We start from the raw sequence: 22,241 nt of genomic DNA, 5'->3' as shown, positions 1-22,241 counted from the left end.
CAAAATAAGAAAAAAATACACATCATTCTGTTCAAAAGTTTTCACCCCTGGCTCTTAATACATGGTTTTTCTTCTGGAGCATCAGTGAGTGTTTGAACCTTCTGTAATAGTTGCATATGAGTCCCTCAGTTGTCCTCAGTGTGAGAAGATGGATCTCAAAATCATACAGTCATTGTTGGAAAGGGTTAAAATACACAAAAATGCTGGAAAAAACAAAGAATTTGTGGGACCTGAAAGATGTTTCTCAAGAACAGTGGGCAGTTGAACTGTTCAGGACAAACAGGTGACTCATGAACAACAATCACCAAAAAAAAAAAAAAAAGTGGAACATTCAGATAAAACCACAGTACATAATCAAGTGTTATGTAAACTTTCGTAAATTCAACTATTATTTTTTCTAGTGGACTATATGTAAATGTCTTTTATGTGAAATATCTTATTCAGGTCAGTACTAAATAAAAGTAACATGCTGATCCCTCCTATTTTGGTAAAATAATTAACATTTTGAATCTACTTAAAGGGATAGGTCACTCAAAAATAAAAATGTCGTCATCATTCACTCTCAAGTTGTGCATTTCTTTCCGTACTATGGAAGTTAATGGGAACCAGCAACTGTTTAGTTTTTTAAATTATCTTCTTTTGTGTTCAACATAAGAAAGAAACGTATACAGGTTTGGAACAACATGAGGGTATTTTTGGGTGAACTATTCCTTTAAACAGTTACGGTGCTGTTTTTCAAATAAACGTCTTAAGTATGCCAGCGTCTTGGCTCTGAATCCCAGGGCTGCCAAGTGAAAAGTCCTTTGCGTGTGTTGACTGTTGCTCAAAATTGCTTGCACAATTGTTCCGCTCCCTTCAGGTTTAATAAGCACACAGCTCATTTTGTTCTTTCTTTGCATTTCTCTCTAAATCCTTTTGCCACAGGGATCCGTGATTAATTATTTGACATCCCGCTGGATTGTTCAGAATCGTGTGATCCGTTGCACCACACAAGTCTAACACCACACTGGCCAGAAATGTTTTTCCAACTTAACGAGGCTAAGCGCTAACGTAAAAAAAAACAACCCCAACGTATTAAAGCTGCGCTGCTGGGCTCTAAACCGACTTTATGTGGCCTCTTAAGTATCGGAAGCTTTCGTGCCAGAGCAGGTGCCTTATCCATTTTTATTTACCTTTGGAATGACATTTTACTTTCAAACTTTACCATAGTTTCCACAGTTGCGATACAGAAATGAAACTAAATGATTCTGAAAGCTTACAGCATCTGAAGGACATCCAATATTAATATACTATGGTTTTACAGAAAATCTGGCTACTTTTCAGATGGAAGAGGGTCTGTATCATTTTATACTAAAGCAATGTTTTCATTGCATGTTCTGTCGTTACTGTTTATATGTATTCTGAGGTTTCTGTGCTCTCAGATCCAGTAATTCACCCTTGCCGTGCCAACCGCCAGGTCTTTGGCACTAGATGAGCGCGACAGGTCCAGATAGGGTTATGAGAAACAGGTGTGTTTAGACTTAGCAGAGATGGACATACCAGTGGCACATATTGCTGTTTCTCATTAGAGGTTAGAAAATACTATTTTCAGGGTCACAAGCCCTGAAGAGAGGGCACTTTTACAAGGACATGGTGCGCTAATGAGAAACGTGAGGGGAATGTGGGCCTACACCTCATCTTTGTTGCCAATTTCTGCTTCATTGTATATGCAAGGTTGTTTTTAAAAACCTTAAGACTTTAAGACTTTGTGATATACATCATAAAACGTATCAAATTAACCTGTACTATATTTACCTAAAATTTACACTACCAGCCAAACATTTCTGGACAGTAAGATTTGTAATGTTTTTTTTTTTTTTTTTTGGTTAAAGAAGCCTCTTCTGCTCACCAAGCCTGCATTTATTTGATCCAAAGTACAGCAAAAACTGTAATATTTGGACATATTTTTTACTATTTAAAATAAAAGCTTTCTATTGGAATATATTTTTAGAATGTAATTTATTCCTGTGATTTCAAAGCTGATTTTTTAGCATCATTACTCCAGTCACATGATCCTTCAGAATTACTTTGAAAACAGCTGAGTATAATTTTTCAGGTTTCTTTGATAAATAGAAAGTTCAGAGGAACAGCATCTGAAATAGAATCTTTTGTAACATTATAAATGTCTTTATCATCACTTTTGATCAGTCTGAAGCATCCTTGCTAAATAAAAGTACTAATTACTATAATTTCTATATACTGATTATACTAAAAAAACAAAAATAAATTAATTATACTGACTCCAAGCTTTATAATGGTATAATGTATGATGTTACAAAAGCTTTTTAATTCCAGATAAATGCTGATCTTTGAATTTTTCTATTCATCAAAGAATTCTGGAAAAAAAGCTACTTAACTGTTGATAATATTGATAATAATAATAGTAATAATAATAATAATAATAATAATAAAATGTTTACTCAACAGCAAATCAGCATATTAGAATGATTTCTGACAGCTCATGTAAAATAACAAAATCACAGAAATAAATTACATTTTAAAAAATATTCAAATATTTTAAATAGTAAAAAAATATTTTACAATATTACTATTGTTTTTGCTGTATTTTGGATCAAATAAATGCAGGCTTGGTGAGCAGAGAAGGCTTCTTTAAAAAATATTAAAAATCATTTTACTGGTAGTGTATTTTTACATAAATTCACCTGTGTTATAAAAAAATAAGTAAAAATCATAACTGGCATAACACAATTAACAAACACTACCTTCTAAGACTTTGCGATCTTTTTTATTTTTCAGCTAGGAGATTAAATAATAATAAATTATGTTCTTTTAAACTTTCTATTCATCAAAACCTGAAAAAGTACTGTATCACAGTTTACACATAAACAATCCGTTTTGTGAAACTGTTTTCAACATTGATAATAAAAATAAATGTAGCAAATCAGCATGATTTCTGAAGAATCATGCAACGTGTAAGACTGGAGTACTGGCTGCTGAAAATTCATCACAGGAATAAATGACATTTTAAAATACATTAAAATAGAAAACAGAAAAAATGTAATAATATTTCATAATATTACTAGTTTTAGTGTATTTTTAAATTTAAAAAATGCAGCCTTGCTGAGAAATGTCTTTCACAAACATTAATAAAAATGTACCACGTTAATAAATACAAATTCAAGCATCACTGAGGTGATAAAAATGATGCATGTATATAAATATGTTTAACTAGGTACTGAGAACGCCTGAACAAAGCTAGTTTTGGTGGCTGGATTACATCTCGGACGGCTATAACCTCTAAATGCTTTAATTGGATAGTCTCTGGGTCTACTTAGTATAAATAGAAGTGTCCAGGTAAAGATAAACAACACACACTCCCTCTGCAGCAAACAGCATTAATCACACTGCATAGTCAGACATCAGTAGGAATTTTCTGGTGAGTTCCCATCCTTTGATCTTTATAATATTAGATAGCTCTGTTTACTTATGTCTCATAATTTATAGTAAAATATGGTTCAATTATATTATTAAGATCCTGAAATGTATAATTGATCAATACTGTTCGACTACTTATATTCACACAGTGTATTTTACTGTGGATGGAAATCAAATATGCTAAATGTGAATCGCTATGTTATTATATCACTGATCTAATAGCAAACAGATCAATAATGAATATAAACAATTAGGCTTGTACATTCAATCTGTAGATAATTTTAGCACGTAATCACAAAGCTAATTTTACACTAAATAAATTTATCTGTAACATTTACTTGTTAATTACTTAAGCAGTGATTTAAAAGCACATCCTCATTTTGACTAATGCAGACACTATTGTGTAACAAACTGGGCCACAAATATCAATGGCAGAAAATGATGCGCTGATTGTTTTACCAGCACTCAGACATATGATGCGACAGCTTTACAACACTAGCTTTTGACTCAGGACTGCCAAATGTGGCGGCTCTGTTGTGTTCATTTAAGACAACAGATGGCCATGAAGTAAAGCTGGTGAACTTGTGCACCTCTGGTGGTATTTCTAGAATATTTTATGGAATGCTTTGCCTCTTAAGATAACACCTCATATGTCTGTTTGCTGATCTTGAAAAAAAGACCAAATGTAGGGTTTTGGGTAAATTTTAAAATATAGTCATAAGACATATTTGGCTCTATAATATATAGCCATATTGTGTAACCTCTTAAACTGCCTAATGTATCACATATAGTGCCTCCCTAATTCAAGAAAGAAGCTTCTAGAGAATTGGGCCTCAGTTTGCAGTGGAAGTATCTGGAAGCAAAAATGGATTAGATGCTAAGATGTTAACACAAACTGACTAATTGGACTAAAGAATTACTATGCTAAGTTTTTGATTAAGTTACTAAGTTTCTAGAACATTATAAAACAATGAATTTCTTTGCACCGTGAATTTTTAGTGAAGATGTAGTGCCACTCAGTGGTTACTCACAGCTGTTGCTGCTCAAAACTCTGAGAAAGACTGAGACTGACTGGGACAAGAAATGAGAGACAAGATGTCTTGTATTATAAAGCTTTTCAAAAAGGATCTGCAACTATTTTACGAAAGTCTCTACCACCTGCAGGTTTTGTTATTCCTTTAAAGTTGCTGAGAATGAGGGCGTTGATCTTCTCTCTGGTTTTACTGGCATCTATGGGGGCCTTTCATTGTGTCCCTGATACCGCCCTGCCGCCAATATCAGCCAACACTCTTAAACGTGAGTAAATCCTATCCACCTTTTTTTGCCCGGATAAGTGCGGGCGTGGCCATTTGTACATTTTATGGGTCTGGTTTCTGGTCTCATCTGCGTCCAGCTATTTTTAGCTGTACAAAACAGCTTGTTGCTGCTTGATATTACAAATTAGTGTGTCTTACCATGTTATTTTAGTGTATTATGTTTAATTATGAACACACTGGTTTGTAGTGCAAACAGTTTTACTGTTTACTGCACATTGTTAATAATGAACCGGAAGTCTCACCCATAGGCTTACTTCCGCGTTGAAGAAAAAGGTGGATAGCCAAAGAGATGAATATCAAGTTATTTACTATTTACTCAAATTAATGCACATAAGCCAGTAGATGACCTGAGACGTGATGGTCTTTCAGGCCTGTCTCTGGAAGGGGAGAAGCTGGTGGATCAGGAGGTCAGCAAGGCACTGTTTGGGATCAAACAAATGAAGGAGGTGATGGCCAGGAATGAAGAGAAACACGCAAACCTCATGAAGTCCCTCAGGCACAGCGGGGAGAAGAAAAAGGTCAGTAAATATTCAAGTAGCAATTTTTTAAATCCAAAATAAACTGTCTTTCTACTTGCGTTAAACGAAAAATTCCAAACCCAAAATTACAGTTGAGGTCAAAAGTTTGCATACACCTTGCAGAATCTGCAAAAATGTTAATTATTTTACCAAAATAAGAGGAATCATACAAAATGCATGTAATTTTTTTTATTACTTACTTACCTGAATAAATAATATTTCACATAAAAGACGTTTACATATAGGCCACAAGAGAAAATAATAGTTGAATTTATAAAAATGACCCTGCTCAAAAGTTTACATACGCTTGATTATTAATACTGTGTTGTTACCTGAATGATCTGTTTTTTTTTTTTTTTTCCAATCATTCAGATCCCACAAATTCTTTGGTTTTTCAGCAGTTTTGTGTATTTGAACCTTTTCCAACAATGACTGCATGATTTTGAGATCCATCATTTCACACTGAGGAAAGCATATGCATCTATTACAGAAGGTTCAGACGCTCACTGATGCTCCAGAAGGAAACACGATGCATTAAGAGCTGGGGGGTGAAAACTTTTGGAATTTGAAGATCAGGGTAAATTTAATTTATTTTGCCCTCTGGGAAACATCTTCTGTAGCTTCTGAAGGGCAGTACTAAATGAAAAAAAAAGAGATATTTTTGCAAAATAAGAAAAATGTTCACATCTTCATTCTGTTCAAAAGTTTACACCCCTGGCTTATAATAGATTGTTTTTCCTTCTGGAGTATCAGTAACCATTTGAACTTTCTGTAATAGTTACATATGAGTCCCTCAATTGCCCTCAGTGTGAAAAGATGGATCTCAAATTCATACAGTCATTGTTGGAAAGGGTTCAAATACACAAAAATGCTGAAAAACCAAAGAATTTGTGTGACCTGAAGGAGCTAGGTGGACCATTCAGGTAACAACACAGTATTAAGAATCAAGCGTATGTAAACTTTTGAATGGGGTAATTTTTATAAATGTAACTATTATTTTCTCTTTCGTGGACTATATGTAAACATCTTTTATGTGAAATGTCTTAGGTCAGTACTACATTAAAATAACATGCATTTTGTATAATCCCTCCTATTTTGGTAAAATAATTAACATTTTGCAGATTCTGCAAGGAGTATGTAAACTTTAGACCTTAACTATAAGTACCATTTTGATAAAAATGTTTGAAACCGGCCATTGGCTTCTTGCACCATCAGGGGGCAGCAGAGATCGCACAGGATATAGAAAAGAAGCTGAACGAAGCCGAACAGCAGTGTAAGGAGTCTCTAAAGTCTTCCTGGGAGGAATGTCGACCTTGTCTTGAGGACACCTGTAAGAACTTCTATACAAACACCTGCCGCCGTGGATTTGCCACCTTCACCAATAAAGTACAGAATTCTCATCCACCTTCACATTCACAAATTCTGTGTTTTGGAACTATCTGATATTAATTGAATCAAAATACCAAAGTATGATGTATTTCTCCACAGCTACAGAACTTTTTTCAAAGGCTGAGCTCCCGCTTTGGCCCTCGTGACACTCAGGATGAGGTAGTGCTGAACCAGAGCGTGGAAAATCCTGACCTGGAGGTGGTGAGGATCGAGGACTCCTTCAGCAACCTGCTCACCAAAGTGGGAAACCTGGTCAATCGCAGTGTCGTGTTAGTCTCCCATTTCCACCATGAGATGGACCAGGCCCTACGCAGAGCTTTCAGCCCCGGGCTTCAGGAAGATAAAGAGAGCGAGCTGGCACTCAAGCCTGCCAACAAAGCTCTAGATTCTGCCTTTCTGGAGGGTGTGGGCCTGGATGATGTGGTGGAGTCCTTCTTTGATTTTGGCAGAAGTGTGTTGGAGGAGTTTGGGGCCGTAGTCACACAAGCCTTCAGTGGCATTCATGATGCTATGGAGAAGACTGAGGAGGAAAAAGGTGCTTTATTCTGACAAATGTGTGTTCAGCCAAAAATGAAAATTCTGTCATTATTTACCTAAAACCAATAACTTGCAATATTTGCAATAATGCATACATAAATGATAATCTGGTCATTCTTCCCAATACAATGAAAGTGAAAATAGGGGCTGTCAGTTTCCACAACGACAAAAATGATCATAAAAAGCCATTAAAACAGTTTATATGACATTTGTTGGGTAAATAACAGCAGAATTATAAGAAATTAAGGGTTAACTATTCCTTTAACACAACAATACGCCTGTAAAGTTCCCAAGGGCAGTTCAGAACTATGTTTTCCGGGTGATAAACTCTAAAAACATTTATCAGCCAAATCAAAACCCTACTCTGAAGCTCTCGCTTACAACAAATAAAACATTATCGTCCGTCGTTCTTGGCGTTAATATTATTATCATTATAACAGTTCAGGCCCGCGTTCACACAGAGCACGATGATAGAGTTTTAATAGTCGACACAGAGGAGCAATATCACTGGTGTCAGAACGATATTTACAGCCAAACAGAATCTACATGATTAGCATTTAAAGCAGCGGACATAACTGTAGCACGCTATCATAAACAGAACAATATTGTCCGGTGTTGTGGGCGCTAATACAGCCAGTTTGTCTGTGTATGTGTAAGGCCACACCACAACAATACCAACCGTGACACAGAGAAATGATGTGGAATCATTTTAAGACCTATTTTGTCCAGCTGAACATAAAAACATTGACAGACAGGGGTGTAGCTGGTGGGGAACTGAGTACATGGGCTCCAGGGTTATTGGACATGACATAGCAGAACTGCAGTGTGCTCTTAAACAGAATGTTATTGTGCACTGGTGTGGATGATAATCGTTATCACTCTTGGTATGAACAAACCTTGACTTTCTGTAACGTTACATGTACAACGTTCTGTACTCTCTCCAGAGAAGAAATTCTTCCCTCAGTATCTGCAGAACAAGAGACTGTGCAGAGATCTGCGTAGACAGTCCTCAGAGTGCTGGCAACTGCAAAGCAAGTGTGAGGCCTGCCAGGGAACCTTGTTTAACGGTAAGAACTCACACTCACACTGATTAAATGAATAGATCGCCCAAAAAATGAAAATAGTCAGAAATGAAAACATTCTTGTGTTGTTTCAAACCCAAATTTATGGAACACTAAAAGGGAGAATCTTGTATTCTGTGCTCCAGCTTTTCAGAAGTGTGAGGAATAGACCGAGGTCATTTTTTATTCACTGATAATCAGATAACAAATAACTGTTTAGTAGATGAGAGTGAGCTGATACTGAGAATCAGATCTGTCCAATTCATGAAATAATAATTCAGACTGGTTAGTGAAACTGATCCAACTGATTCATTGAAAAAAAATGACTCATAAGAACAAACTGTCTCCTCACCATTATACAGGATCCAGAATTTCTTCTTTATCATTGTTTTCAATGGAAAAACTAAAGTCATACAGGTTTGGAACAACATGAGATGGAGTCAATTAATATAGAATTTTCTGTCCCTTTAAAAGAGAAGTTCACTTCCAGAATGAAAATTTCCTGATAAATTACTCACCCCCATATCATCCAAGATGTTTGTTTTTTTTGGTCACAAAGAAATTATGGTTTTTGAAAAAAAAAACATTCCAGGATTTTGGTCAATTTAGTAGACTTTAGTGGTGGCCAATGTTGAAGGTTTCATTTTCAGTGCAGTACAGTGCTACATGATCCCAGTCAAGGAATAAATGTCTTATCTAGCGAAACAATCAGTCATTTTCTAAACAAAACAAAACAAGACCAAAAAAAAGAAAATGTATATACTAATGTATAACCACAAATGCTCATCTTGCACTAGCTCGACCTCACACATTACATAATCATGCACGCATGACGTAGGCTGAAGTACCGAGGCAGTGTTTACAAAGCGAATGTGCAAAGGTCAAATGCTCTTTACAAAAAAGGTAAAACAATGGATGATTTTGAAGTTGGGGGAGAAAGTGAGATGGAGTTTTTCACCCTACCCTACCTTTTTGGACTGAAGTACATAGATTAAGAACTAAACTAGCATCCGTGTTTAAAAAGTATATACATTTTTATTTTTTAAAGAAAATAACCAATCATTTTGCTAGATAAGACCCTTATTCCTTGGTTGGGATTGTGTAGAGCCCTTTGAAGCAGAATTAAAACTAAAAATTTGAACCTTCAACCCATTGGCCAACATTGAAGTCCATTAAATGGAGAAAAATCCTGGAATGTTTTCCTTAAAAACCTCAACTTTTTTGACTGAAGAAAGTCAGTCATGAACATCTTGGATGACATGAGTAAATTATCAGGAAAGTTTAATTCTGGAAGTGAACTTCTCCTTTAAGAAAGCTCTCACCAGTAGTATTGATCATTTCAAGTGGTTTGATTCACAGAATGCCCAAATGTAAGAGAACTGCACATCGAGTTGGATGAAGCCTCTCAGCTGTTGGAGGCATCCAGGCAGCAGTATGAGGAGGTGCTGGGCATCGTACAGCGTCATACTGATGACACCATCAGTTGGCTCAGCAACATGGCCTCTGACTTTAGCTGGGTGACTGAACTGGCCAGTAACAACAGCACTCCTGAGAGCATCTTCAGCATTGCCACGGTGAGACACTACAAAAAAAAATAGCATGGTATTTCCATTTTTTCGCATATTGTGCTATTTTGGATATGTTGCATGATACCATGATACATGAATATGGTAATTATTCAGTAGGTGAGAAATAAAGCAATATCACATACTAAATCTGTTGATCCCAAAAAACAAGGTGGTGGCACAGACTGAGGAGGGCGTGAACACCCCAGCAGCAGACACTACAGTGGAAGTGAATATTCTCAACTCCCCCACTCTCACCCTGACCGTTCCTGCGGGTCTCAGGCTGCAAGATCCTGCCTTCATCCAGTATGTGGCACAGGAGGCTCTGGGCACGTACAAGCAGATGGCCAGGTGAGACACTTTCCAATTAGTCACATCATGAAACATGTCAGAATAGTTCACACTCATCAGCACACATTTCACAGGGACACTTCACATCTCATGAAGAGAACACCCCACAGTTTAATCACATACGGCAGAGGTTCTCATCCAGGGACTCGAGGGGCCACTAGGGTGCCTTACTTAAAAGTATTTAACGCTTCAGAGTATTTAAATTATTATTAACCCATGAAACATACTGTATCATATTTGTATAAAATAAAATCTAAATTAAAATATCAAAAAGGTAGGTAGTAGATTTAATGCTCACCTCTGACTAGCCTCTAACAGTGTTCTTGTTATTTTTTTTAGGCATGATGATGTATAATCTACAAGTCATCAGTTTTCATCCCAGCACTAACCAGTGTACACTGGTACCATCCTATGTCCTATGTATTTACTTATATTTTATGCATTGTGTTAAGTTTAAAAATCAAGTTACTGTAAGTACTGTCATGTATTTATGATCTTATTGTGTGACAGGTTCCAGTTAGCTGCAATTGAATCTTGTCTTGTGTTAATCGACTTAAACATCAGTATGTCAGAAATGTACTTGAGGTATAATTAAAATATATATCACCGTGTGATTGTAAACACATATCTGACTCACTCCTTTAAAATTATTTACATTTATTGCATAACCATTTCCTCGTTTATTACATCAGTAGGCCTTCACTGTGGGAAAACGAAACACTATAAAGCATTATAAATGTTTAATGTAATTCTTAAGCCTGCTTCTAACTCAGAGTAAAAAAAAAACATTGTGATTAAAAGTCAATAAAAATAAAGCCACATTTTGAGACATACACTCATAATATAAGATTCAAATTCAGTTTATGTACTATGAAGTTGCTTTTTATACTCTCAGGTGGAAAAGGGATTCCTTGTTTCTGTTCAGCCCCAGTCCAAATGCTATCTTATGGAAGCCTGTTTCCTCCACTGGATTAAAAAGGAGAAAAAAAAAAAAAGTAATCTCGACTTTTTAATCTCACAATTCTGACTTTTTCCTCAGAATTGCAAGTTTTTATCTCACTATAAAGTTAAGTCAGAATTGAGAGAGATAAACTTGCAATTCTAAGAACATACCAATCTTTTTTCCCCATCAGAATTTGACGTTATAACTTGCAATTCCGAGTTATGAGAATTCTGAGAAAAAAAAGAATTGTGTAAAAAAAAGGGCAGAATTGCAAGTTTGAAACTTGCATTTGCAAGTCTGAATTGTGAGTTTGTTGCATGTAGTAAAATAAGAATTGTGAGATAAACTCAATTCTAAAAAAATTCAAAATTAGACTTTAAAATTAGACTAACTCACAGTTGTGAATTCTGAGAAACTGAAAATTCTGAGGAAAAAAAAGTCAAAATTGCATGAAAAAAAAAAAAAAAAAAAAAAAAAAAAAAAAGTCAATTGCGAGATAAACCTGCATTTGCGGAAAAAAAGTCAAAATTGCGAGATTTTATCTAGGGACTGTATTGTCTCTTGTCTGAGAAAAAAAGTCAATTGTGAGGGAAACTTACATTTGCGAGAAAAAAAAAGTCAGAATTGTGAGACAGAAACTCGCATTTGTGAGAAAAGACAGAAATTCACATTTGAAAAAAAAAAAAAAAAAAAAAATTAGGAGAAAAAAACGCATTGTGAGAAAAAAAATTCAGAATTAAAAGACAAATTTCGCATTTGTGAGACAGAAATTCACATTTGCCAAAAAAAAAAAAAAAAAAACAACATTTGTGAGAAAAACAGAAAAAAAGACAAAACGCATTTGTGTGAGAAAAAAAAAAAAAAATTTACAAGAAAAAAAAAATAAGACAAACTCACATTTACAAGAAAAATTAGAATTGAGACAAACTCACATTTGCAAGAAAAAAAGTCAATTGCGAGATACAAAATCGCATTTGCCAGAAAAAGTCAGAATTGGAAGACAGAAACTCGCATTTGCCAGAAAAAAGTCAGAATTAAGACAAACTTAAAAAAAAAAAAAAAAAATCAATTGTGATATATATATATATATATATATATATATAGATTGCAAAACAGAAACTCACATTTGTGAGACAAAAAGCCAGAATTGTGAGATAGAAACTCGCATTTGCAAGAAAAATGTCAGAATTGCCAGAAATAAACTCGCAAAAAAAAATCTGAATTGTGAGATAAAAAGTCACAACAACCTCTTTTAATTTTTTATTCAGTGGCAGAAATGGGCTTCCATACCATCTAGCTAAATGTTCCAGGGATGAAACAGTTTCAAAAAGTCTGAACAACACAAACACACATGATTTACAAATAACCCACATCAAGTTAAAAGCATTACGTAAAACTTTATTTTTTACTGTACAAATTCTTCAGATTAGTAATCGTAACCATTGTTTCACAACAAATGTCCTCATCAAACTCTGCAGCGGAGACCCTCACCTTACATTAGAGTATTTTCTCTTTTTTTGACACACAGAACAAAAATCAATAACAGAGTTTTGCACAAACTTGCCTGTAGCCCTTGTAAAACAGGAGGTGGTGATGGGAGAGATGTCTAGTTGATGTCCTGCATACAGGAGGAGACAATACAGTCCCTAGGACAAAGGGCTCACAAACATGAAGGACAAAAGCAAGGCCTCTCTTTATATATGAAAAGCTACACGACAAAAGGGAGAAGAAACCAACAAATTAGCCCTCCGAAAGATATCGGTCTGATTCATCCCAAGTGCATTCAATTCCTCGTCATGGATGAAATGAACCCGTCACAGACAGTACGTGACCATTACGTGAACATTAAGACTGAATCTGTAATAGTGGTGCAAAAAATTGTACGGCTGTATGATGTCGTCTAATCTGCCCTTGTACCATTTTAACAGATCAAGGAAAACTTTATGCGCTCAGGATTGAAGGCAAATTTTTCGGACTCCATCAAACTTTGGTTGGTAAATGGTCTTGATCTGTAGTACCTGAATATTTCACAGTGACGCCTGAACAGGAAATGTAACAACTCCACCAGCAGCAAACGTGGTACATCGTGGAGTTTGAAAAAAAAAAAAAAAAGGCTTTCTGCAATTCAAATTTCTGGTCGAGAAACTCGCAAGAGCCAAAACAAACAGATCTGTGTAAAATAATTTGAGCTTGTTCACATTCGTATGTCAGGATGAAGAAACCATGGCTCTTTTGAAATATTTACGTATGAAATAATCTGTGAAAGATCAATAAATCTCTGCAGTTCATTTACTGGAGTGTACATTAGAGAACAATGAATTGGTACCAAGAGGTTGGCAACACTACAAATGTGTTGGCACGAAAAACACAAACCTGGCAGTGCGGGTGCTGATGTACGTAAAAAAGCAACTCAGGCATTGCTGTTGGTATATTAAGACCCTTCGGTCTCAACAGCAGCATGAGGAATGATGTTTGGACTGGTCAGGTCTAGCATTTCGTTAATCAAAGGTCTCTCCGCTTAATCGCCGTTGAATAATTCAAGACAAAAATACGATTTATAATAATGACTTTTGCTCGAAAATTAGCAGCTGGCTGAAATGGCGATCAGTCGTCAGAAATGTTTTGCGAAGGCTTTCCAATATGAATCATCTCCCAGGATATGATTTCAAGCTCTCATAGAGATTGATTGAAACTGAAATGAAGGTACTTATTAAAAATCATGATTTGCTATAAAAGTGTTTTAGAGGGAAAATAAAACAATTCTGCCCCTGTAATCGATGTTTCAAAATCATTCTCAAAGCTCTCATACATTCAGAATGGCTAATGCCCTCGTGCTTCTCATTCTCTCTGTCTTTCTTTGACTTTCGCTTTTCCCGTCCCAGCAATGGCACTGGTAGCGCCGACCGATTCAACCACAGTTATTGGTCACTTTTAATAATCTACTCAGACTACTAAAAACAAAAAAGGGAAAAAGAAAAACGAACAACTTAAAAATAAGATTTTACAATAAGATTTAGTGTTTAGGTGAAAAAGAAAACAGACAAAAGGGAGAAAAAAAATGAGATAAAAAAAATAATCTGATTTTGTGCAACTGTGAACCAGCCATTAGCACAAAGCTCATCGCTTGTTTCACAGCTCCCTCTGTCTGCAATGCAGGGAATCACCCCAGCAAAGCTCTGGGAGCGCGACGTGGTCCCGCTCATATACACACCCTCATCAACTCCACCACACACACATCCTCAGGCAGAAAACATCCTCTGTTTCTGCTGTGAAAAGATACGTTTTATGCACTATGGGGGGAAAGGAAAAAAAAACAAAATCTCTAAGGACAAGTGTGCAGGGGAGCTGTAGGGAGGAGGTGCCACAATGGGTTTGGGAGCCGTCCCGGTGGCTTATTAGCACGTGGTGGTGAGTCTCTGGGTCCCCGTAGAAGGTCTCTACAGGTTGTCTCCGGGCTGGTACTGTGGCTCAGTGGCGGTGAAGTAGTCCTCGAGGAAGGACTGGATGTATTCGAAAGTGGGCCGCTCGTCTGGCTCTTTCTTCCAGCAGAGCCGCATCATTTCGTGCAGCGACTCCGGGCAGCCCTGAGGACACGGCATCCTGTAGCCCCGCTCCACCTGCTCCAACACCTCTCGGTTCACCATGCCTGAAAAACAGTTGATAGCGAGTCAGTTTGTGCAACCGCCCACTGTTCAGTGTCCAGACTGTCTCAGACAGGATGCGAGGGGTGTGTAATTACAGCGGACACTTCGTTTGGAACCCACAGAGGACGGGAGCGTTGAGGACAGAGGGGACAGACAGTCTGGTGCTACGTGAGAGGAGAGGAAGTGTAAATCAGTGGGTCGACCGCATCCGAGAGCCCATTTTCCTACATTCTTTATGCATGCGAAAAACACAGAGTGACCTTTTTGAGTTCAGTCTACTTTCATTTACACTTTCGTGCATAATGACTCACAACAATGAAGCTTGTGTACTATACATGAATAAATAAATCTTTTGTTAAGTGGGAAGCTAAAAAGCTGCAGAACTTCTTCTTGTGGCTTGGATGGAAATGCTTAAAGGGATAGTTCACCCTCATGTCATTCCAACTCTTAAGATCTTTGTTCATCTTCAAATCACAAATGAAGAAATTTTTGATGAAATTCAACAGCTTTTTGACCCTGCATAGACGGCGACGCAACTGACATGTTCAAGGCCAAGAAAGGTAGTAAGGACATCGATAAAATAGCCAACAGTCTGACGATTGTTTTCACACCTTCCTGTGCGATCTACTCCACATTTAATATTCACTCAATAACATTTTCAATTGAAATGTCCACTTAATCTTTCATATTAACCAATTTCTTTACGATAGAAAAACTAAAGCCTCTACTTTCTTGAATATGTGGACATTAAAACGTGTAAACTCAGAGTGAGTGTTTAAACTTTTATTTTGAAATCGCAATGAACAGTTAGCATTTTCAGAAAGATATTGATGTATTCTCTTGCCTTTGCATAGGTTTATAAATGTTTTACCTTACAAATCTGATGAAATGGCGCACATTGCATTTCCAGATGAACGTTATAATAAATAATAATAGCGTTTTTTTGCCGATTACTCAACACAGGCAAAATGCAATCAATTTTTTTTTTTTTTTTTTTTTTTTTTTTTTAAATCAAATACTCAAGTAGAATCGAGGAATCGTTGCAGCCCTAGTCCTTACTACCTTTCCAGATGCTGCTGTTTATGCATGGTCAGAAAGCTGTTGGATTTCATCAAAAATATGATGAAAAAAATGACAGAATTTTCATCTCGAGTTAAACTGTCCCTTTAAGGCAAAGCTGTGTCATATTACAGATTATAAACTTTTTGACTCCAGTATTTACACTATCAAAGCTATGAAATAATTCATGCCTGAACAGTGTACACTTGCATCCAGAGGGCATCTGCTCAAGGTTGAAATGCTGAGATTTTAAGGCTCTCTATTACTGGGGTTCAAACCTACCAGATTTTGGCAACCAGCCCAGTTCTTTAACCACTAAGCCACACTGTCGGCACTCGAGCGAAGTTGCTGCATTAATCCAGCCTCGTCTAGTGCTCTGCATGAAAGCAGATGTCTATCAATAATGGACTGACTCTAATAGTGTACGACTGAATGATTGATGAAAGCCTAACTGGGTTTGTGATGTGCAGCATTAGTGAGAGGCTTTAGGTAAGGACTACAAATGACAGACCGGGCCGTGTGAGGGACAGATGGTGGTAAATAAGAACTGGTGCCCAGTCAGTCCTTCATGCCTGCCTCAGGCAGATGGCTCCTTCAGAGTAGTAATAACACACCCAGCAGTGCCTCTCTGCTCCAGTAGGGGGCACAGTGGAATCTGCAAATCTCAGTTTGGAGATCTACCTACCTGCAGGTCTGCTGGATACCAGCCCTGCTTGAACACACCTGCTTGTAATTTTTGAGTAAACCTGAAGACCATGATTAGCTGGTTCAGGTGTGTCTGGAGCACATGTACTGCTTGTGCATCATATTAAAAGCGTAGATCACCCAAATATGACATTTCTGTTATATCATTCAAGCCCATTAGTCTTTGGTTAATCTTCGAAATAAAAATTAAGATATTTTTAATGAAACCTAACTAAGTTTCATGATTGCGTAATCATGTTAGAAAAGTCATACGTGACTAATCCTTCGTCTTCAGTTTTACCTTTTTTTGTAAAGGGTGTTTGACTTTCTTTGCACGTTCGCTTTGTTTTCCTCAAAAACCTTAATTTCTTTTCGACTGAAGAAAGAAAGACATGAACATCTTGGATGACAAGGGATGAGTAAATTATCAGAAAATTTTAATTCTGGAAGTGATCTTCTGTTTTAAATGAATCTACATGAATCAAGTGGTTTAATTCTATTTAATAAGTCCTGTTAAAAATATGATGAACAGATTTAATTTAAGCATTGATTCACAAATAATATATACATGCGTCATGCTAGAACATACCTCATTTGATCTTGTGCGTCACACATGCACATTTGAGCTTTTGCATATTTCACATATTCTGAACTTGGATTAAACCACTCGATTCATATGGATTCATTTTATGATTTCATTATGACCTTGTTAGATCTTAGTTTTGGTTACATGTATTTTCAATGGAGGCACAAAGTCGTATAGGTTTTAAACATCATGAGGGTGATGATTTTGAGTGAACTATCCTTTTAAATACACATGGAAGTTTACCTCAAACCATATAAAATGTGTTATCCTAAAATGAAAGAGTCAAGAGAAAAAAAAAAAAAAAAAAAAAAAAAAAAAAGCCGTAAAGAAAAAAAAAAAAAGTTTACTGCTGAATCAAATGTAATATTTCTCACCTGGATATGGCACTCTGCCCTTGGTCACCAGCTCAGTCAGCAGGATACCGAAGGACCAGACATCAGATTTGATGGTGAATCGTCCATACAGCGCTGCTTCGGGTGCAGTCCACTTAATTGGAAACTTGGCTCCTGAAGGAACAATGGCACACATTCTCCAAATTACTGCAGTAGCGTCAATGACTGTTACTAAAGCAAAGCAAACGTCAGCATTTTAAAACATCCCGCAGACTTCCACTTTACTTAATTCAATGAATATAAGTGGCAAAAAAAGAATTGTTTTGCCATTTTAACCCATTGATAGAGTGTTCATGGGTTCAGGACACGACACAAGCCGGATTTTAACCTCCATAAGCATTACAGCTCAATGGGTCTGGAGTTTATATGCTGATCTGAAGTGTTCTGACAGGTGAGTTCATTAACAGGTTAGTCAGTAATAACCAATGAAGTGTCAAATCAGAGAACATGAAATACGTGGATTCATCAATCATGAAAGATCATTAGTGAAACATCTACAAATACAGTTGCATGCACAAAGCACAGAATTAGGGCCCTATGAAATCCGTTTTATTTTTTCCCAAATTCCGTTTTATTTTTTTCTAAATTTCATTTTTTCCGTTTTAATTTTTCTATATTCTGTTTTTTCCCTTTTTAATTTTTCCCAACTCCTTTTTAATGGTTAAATTAAATTTTATTAATCAAAGAGCATGTCTAATTAATTAAAATCATGAAACTTATACAATTTCAAATAAATTTAATAAAGGTTTAACAAAGGGCACTATGAAATTTTTTATTTTTTCTCACCATATGTTTTATTGTTATCAAATTCTGTGTTTTAGCATGTCTAATTATTTGAATGCATACCTAATTTATTCAAATTTATTCTTAAAATACAATTTTTTTTTTTTTTTTTTTACCCTTAGAAATACTGTGTTGTGTATTTAAAATGTTCTGGTTATCAAATGAAGGCAAAAAACAGTAATTTCATTTATCTTTTAATTATTAAAAATTAAGCAAACCTTTTTTTGGCAAACAAAGGGGAATTTACTATTAAAATTAAAACATGGAAGAAATGTTGTGTGAATATACCCTAAAAAATAATGTTTGTTTCATTTTAGTAGTAGTAGTAATACTAGTAATATATATCTGGCACAATGTCTTCAAGTTAAACCGGACTTTTATTTTGACAGATTGCCGTGTCTACCTTTACATTTCTGTGTATATAATATAACGCTAGTTTTCCTAAAATGGAACGATTAAATGCTCATGAAGTAAGCAATATTGTTCATGTATTTATGTCCTCATTTAGTGAGACGACAGACGCTGAAATCACAGTGAGCTCACGTGCGCTTCACTGTGTGTAATAAACAAAACCGCTCGTCTGCTCCATTCATAAAAAAAAAAAAGAGACGCAGAACATGCAGGATTTATATTTAAATGGTATTTTTGTGGCGTAATATTTACAGATACTAGTCCATATTGCAGTTTGATTTAAGTGTAATGACCTACTTTTGATTAATTCATTCAAACTTTGACAAATTCCTTGACATCCCGCGTTATTCAGTAAATTCCATTTTTATGACTTTATTCCGCGATCCCGTCCGTGTTTTCCCCATCGTGGAAATTATAGGGCCCTACAGAATTGTAGTATAATGTGCCATTTACTTTACTGCCCAAAAGGGGCTCTCAAGACTCCCTGCAGGTGGGGAAAAAAAAAAAAAAAAATCATCGTTCACCATTTATGTAGGTGAGTCAACATGCTCTATGCAATCATAATGCATTCTGGGAGATGATAGATTCAGACAGTAAGTGAGGTAATTCTGCATGATTAGATGGTGATTGCCTTGTAATTTTCAGCACAACAGCTTTGTTGCCAATAGCAGCGTTGTTGCAGCGAAAGTTGGTGAGTTACATATTTCACCATGCATATTTTGTGTATGGCCATTTCTTTTTACTTTTTTTTACTTTTACTTTTTTACTTTCATTTCTTTTTTTCTTTTTACTCAGATAAAAGGTTTGCATTTTCAATTCAAAGCTTTGGTTTTATATGAATCATAATTATAGAATAAAATGTATAATTAGCCTTAATGCTTCGTAAAAGAAATTCATTAGAAAAAAAATCATTTTGGTTAACTTTCCTCAACCACTTTTCATTCACAACCTGAGTGGAATATTATTCTAGTAATATATTAATATCATTTTTTACAATATTATAACATTAGAATGCACTGCTCACATAACGCACCACTGCACCGGAAAGAGACGCCAAAAACTGTCTACATTCACTTAAAATTCCCTTAGTCGGAAGGCTATACGTGATTGGAATTTAATGTGGGTAATAATCTTGATTTATTTCTAATATCAGATAAAGCATGACCAGGCAATTAAGTAATTATAGTTTCAGACCTAACTATAGAACATGTTATTATTGCATTTCCATCCACGTACCTTGTCTAGCAGTGTATTCGTTGTCTTCAATCAGTCTAGCCAGGCCAAAGTCGGCGATTTTGCAGACCAGATTGTCTCCCACAAGGATGTTAGCAGCCCTCAGGTCTCTGTGGATGTAGTTCATCCTCTCGATGAAGGCCATGCCATCTGCAATCTAGATAAGATGACAGGAAATCAAGTCTTCAGAAACTCCTATAAAAGCCAACTTGTCATATCCAGTCACGGAAGTCCTATATTAGGGGGTGTTGAAACGCTGGGTTTAGATGAGGTGGCACATGATGGAAGCTTCAGTGCTTGAAAAGCTGGTTTAACCAACGTTCATATAGCAGCTTATGGGCAAAATCGACAAAGCAACCAAACAGGTTGCTAAACACAAGCTTGAAAGAAGAAGAGGAAGAAAATTCTTAAGGGAATTTAACAATCTCAGACTGTAAAACTGTCCAAAAGGCTTTCATAAGCATTGTCTCACAAGCTGAGATTTGAGAGGGGGATTGAAGCTTCAGCCAAGCAATGCGGCAGCGATGGGTGCCCAGGGAGGAGAGAGAGAGAGAGAGAGAGAGAGAGAGAGAGAGCGTGCTCGCAGCAGGAAAGAGGAACGTGAGAGAGCAACAGCAAGCTTTTTAAGCGAACAGAGCAGAATTGAGTAGACACATTAAAGTGAAGTGGCCCCATAGGAGTGGCGGTTAAGTGCTCCAGGCATTAGGCGGGAAATGAGGATCATAGTGCCTGGGAGAGACACACAGGCAGCAGGATGTCATATCAGATATTAAATAAATATGACAGCCAGATGGAGGCTGAAACGGAAACCCTGCCGCTCTGGGAGATGCCACTCGTCCAGGTTCACTGTGACATGCTTCTGCTAATGATTGGGCAGCTGTGTGTTACTACAAGTGGAAATGGAAAGCAAAGCTGGCTGGTTAACAGTGGACCGTGGCTGGGGTTTTCTCTCACCTGGGCAGCCATGTCTACCAGCTGAGGCAGCTTGAGGTACTTGCCATCACCCTCCTTCAAGAAGTCCAGCAAACTCCCTAAAAGACAGAGGCAGAAAGTAAAGCAGTTTTTAACATTTTTAAATTTTAAACATCTGAAAATGTGAAGTTAAAAACAGCTCAAAAACAGGATATGAACCACACTAATTGAACTATATGATGATGTATCCTTCAGAAATCACTCTAATATGCTGATTTATCATCAGTTTTAGAAACAGTTGTGCTGCTTTTGCTACATTACTGTTCAAAGTTTGGGATCAGTACATTTTCTTTTTCTTTTTTTGTTTGAAGGAAATTAATACTTTTATGCAGCAAGAATCTGTTAAATTGATAAAAAGTGATAGTAAAGACTTGTAAAGACTGTTAGAAAAGATTTCCATTTTGAATAAATGCTGTTCTTTTTACCATTTTATTCATCAAAAAATTCTAAAAAAAAAAATTAAGCAGCACAACTGTTCCCAACATTAATAATAAAACAAATAATGGCTGATGAAAATTTAGCTTTGCATCACAGAAATATAATATATTTGAAAGTACATTAAAATAATATTGCTTTTTTCTGTATTTTTCAATAGCTGGAACTTTCTTTAAAAAACATTAAAATCTTACTAATCCCAAACTTTTAAATGACAGTGTATATATGATGATATGTAATAATATTGGAGCAATCTAATTATAATATAAAAAATAACTAAATAAAATACACACACATACACACACACACACACACACACACATATACATATACATATACATATACATATATATATATATATATATATATATATACATTTTAGAAATTCTAAAATAATTCCATGTTTTTACAACTTAAACACATTTTATAATTTAATTTGGGGATTGGTGTTTACATATTTTGTTGTGACAAAAGCACAATAAAAATATAAAACAATTACCAAAACAAACAAACAATATATTATTGATGCATATGGGTCAAGATGCTGTTGGATTGTCTGAACTGTCTGCAGCGTACAAATAAAAATACAGGAATAAGAAACAAGAATGCAAGTTACCTTTGCCCATGTACTCAGTTACAATATAAATGGGCTCCTCGGACACAACAGCATATAGCGGCACCAGCTTGTCATGCCGAAGCTTCTTCATGATCTGGGCCTCCTGCAGGAAGGCTTCAGGAGACATGGTGCCTGGCTTCAGAGTCTTTATAGCTACTTTAGTCGTGCCATTCCATGTACCTAGAGGAAAAAAAAAAAAGTAAGAATAAAAAAAGTGCAAAGGAAAGCACTGACAGTTTTTCCACAAATGAGAATTCGAAAACCGCTGTCTTCAGCCTTTAGGCTTTCCTTATCTTCAGAAACATTTGTTG

At 36.1% G+C, this 22,241-nt stretch overlaps 2 protein-coding genes across 3 annotated transcripts in view; one reads left to right on the top strand and one right to left on the bottom strand.

Annotated features, from left to right (window-relative positions):
* The first annotated feature begins 1,123 nt into the window (after window positions 1–1,123).
* clul1 (clusterin-like 1 (retinal)) lies at window positions 1,124–11,136 on the top strand. Of its 2 annotated transcripts, none has more exons than XM_051126077.1 (9): window positions 1,124–1,333; window positions 4,600–4,731; window positions 5,121–5,269; window positions 6,485–6,655; window positions 6,758–7,193; window positions 8,140–8,262; window positions 9,616–9,830; window positions 9,994–10,172; window positions 10,512–11,136. In XM_051126077.1, exons 1-9 carry the CDS (start codon window positions 1,324–1,326, stop codon window positions 10,525–10,527), a joined length of 1,431 nt encoding a protein of 476 aa, XP_050982034.1. In that variant the 5' UTR covers window positions 1,124–1,323; the 3' UTR covers window positions 10,528–11,136. The 2 variants fall into 2 exon arrangements, with proteins under 2 accessions (XP_050982034.1, XP_050982044.1); XM_051126087.1 differs by lacking the exon at window positions 1,124–1,333 and adding an exon at window positions 3,364–3,436.
* Window positions 11,137–12,492: 1,356 nt separating this feature from the next.
* Window positions 12,493–22,241, bottom strand: part of yes1 (YES proto-oncogene 1, Src family tyrosine kinase) — a 36,022-nt gene continuing 26,273 nt past the window's right edge. The window contains exons 8-12 of the mRNA XM_051134443.1: window positions 21,931–22,110; window positions 20,862–20,938; window positions 19,911–20,064; window positions 17,463–17,594; window positions 12,493–14,761 (exon numbers count right to left, since the gene is read on the bottom strand). Coding sequence (XP_050990400.1) covers window positions 14,553–14,761; window positions 17,463–17,594; window positions 19,911–20,064; window positions 20,862–20,938; window positions 21,931–22,110 — 752 coding nt within the window. The 3' untranslated portion in view covers window positions 12,493–14,552. The remainder of the gene's footprint in view (window positions 14,762–17,462; window positions 17,595–19,910; window positions 20,065–20,861; window positions 20,939–21,930; window positions 22,111–22,241) is intronic.

This window comes from Labeo rohita, chromosome 2 (genome assembly GCF_022985175.1).
Source record: "Labeo rohita strain BAU-BD-2019 chromosome 2, IGBB_LRoh.1.0, whole genome shotgun sequence".
NCBI lineage: Eukaryota > Metazoa > Chordata > Actinopteri > Cypriniformes > Cyprinidae > Labeo > Labeo rohita.
This window is presented reverse-complemented; position numbering and strand designations above follow the sequence as displayed.

Coding starts and splice junctions, on each gene's coding strand:
- clul1 (XM_051126077.1), top strand. Junction 7,194..8,139: donor GAAGACTGAGGAGGAAAAAG/GTGCTTTATTCT, acceptor TACTCTCTCCAG/AGAAGAAATTCTTCCCTCAG. Junction 8,263..9,615: donor CCAGGGAACCTTGTTTAACG/GTAAGAACTCAC, acceptor TTTGATTCACAG/AATGCCCAAATGTAAGAGAA.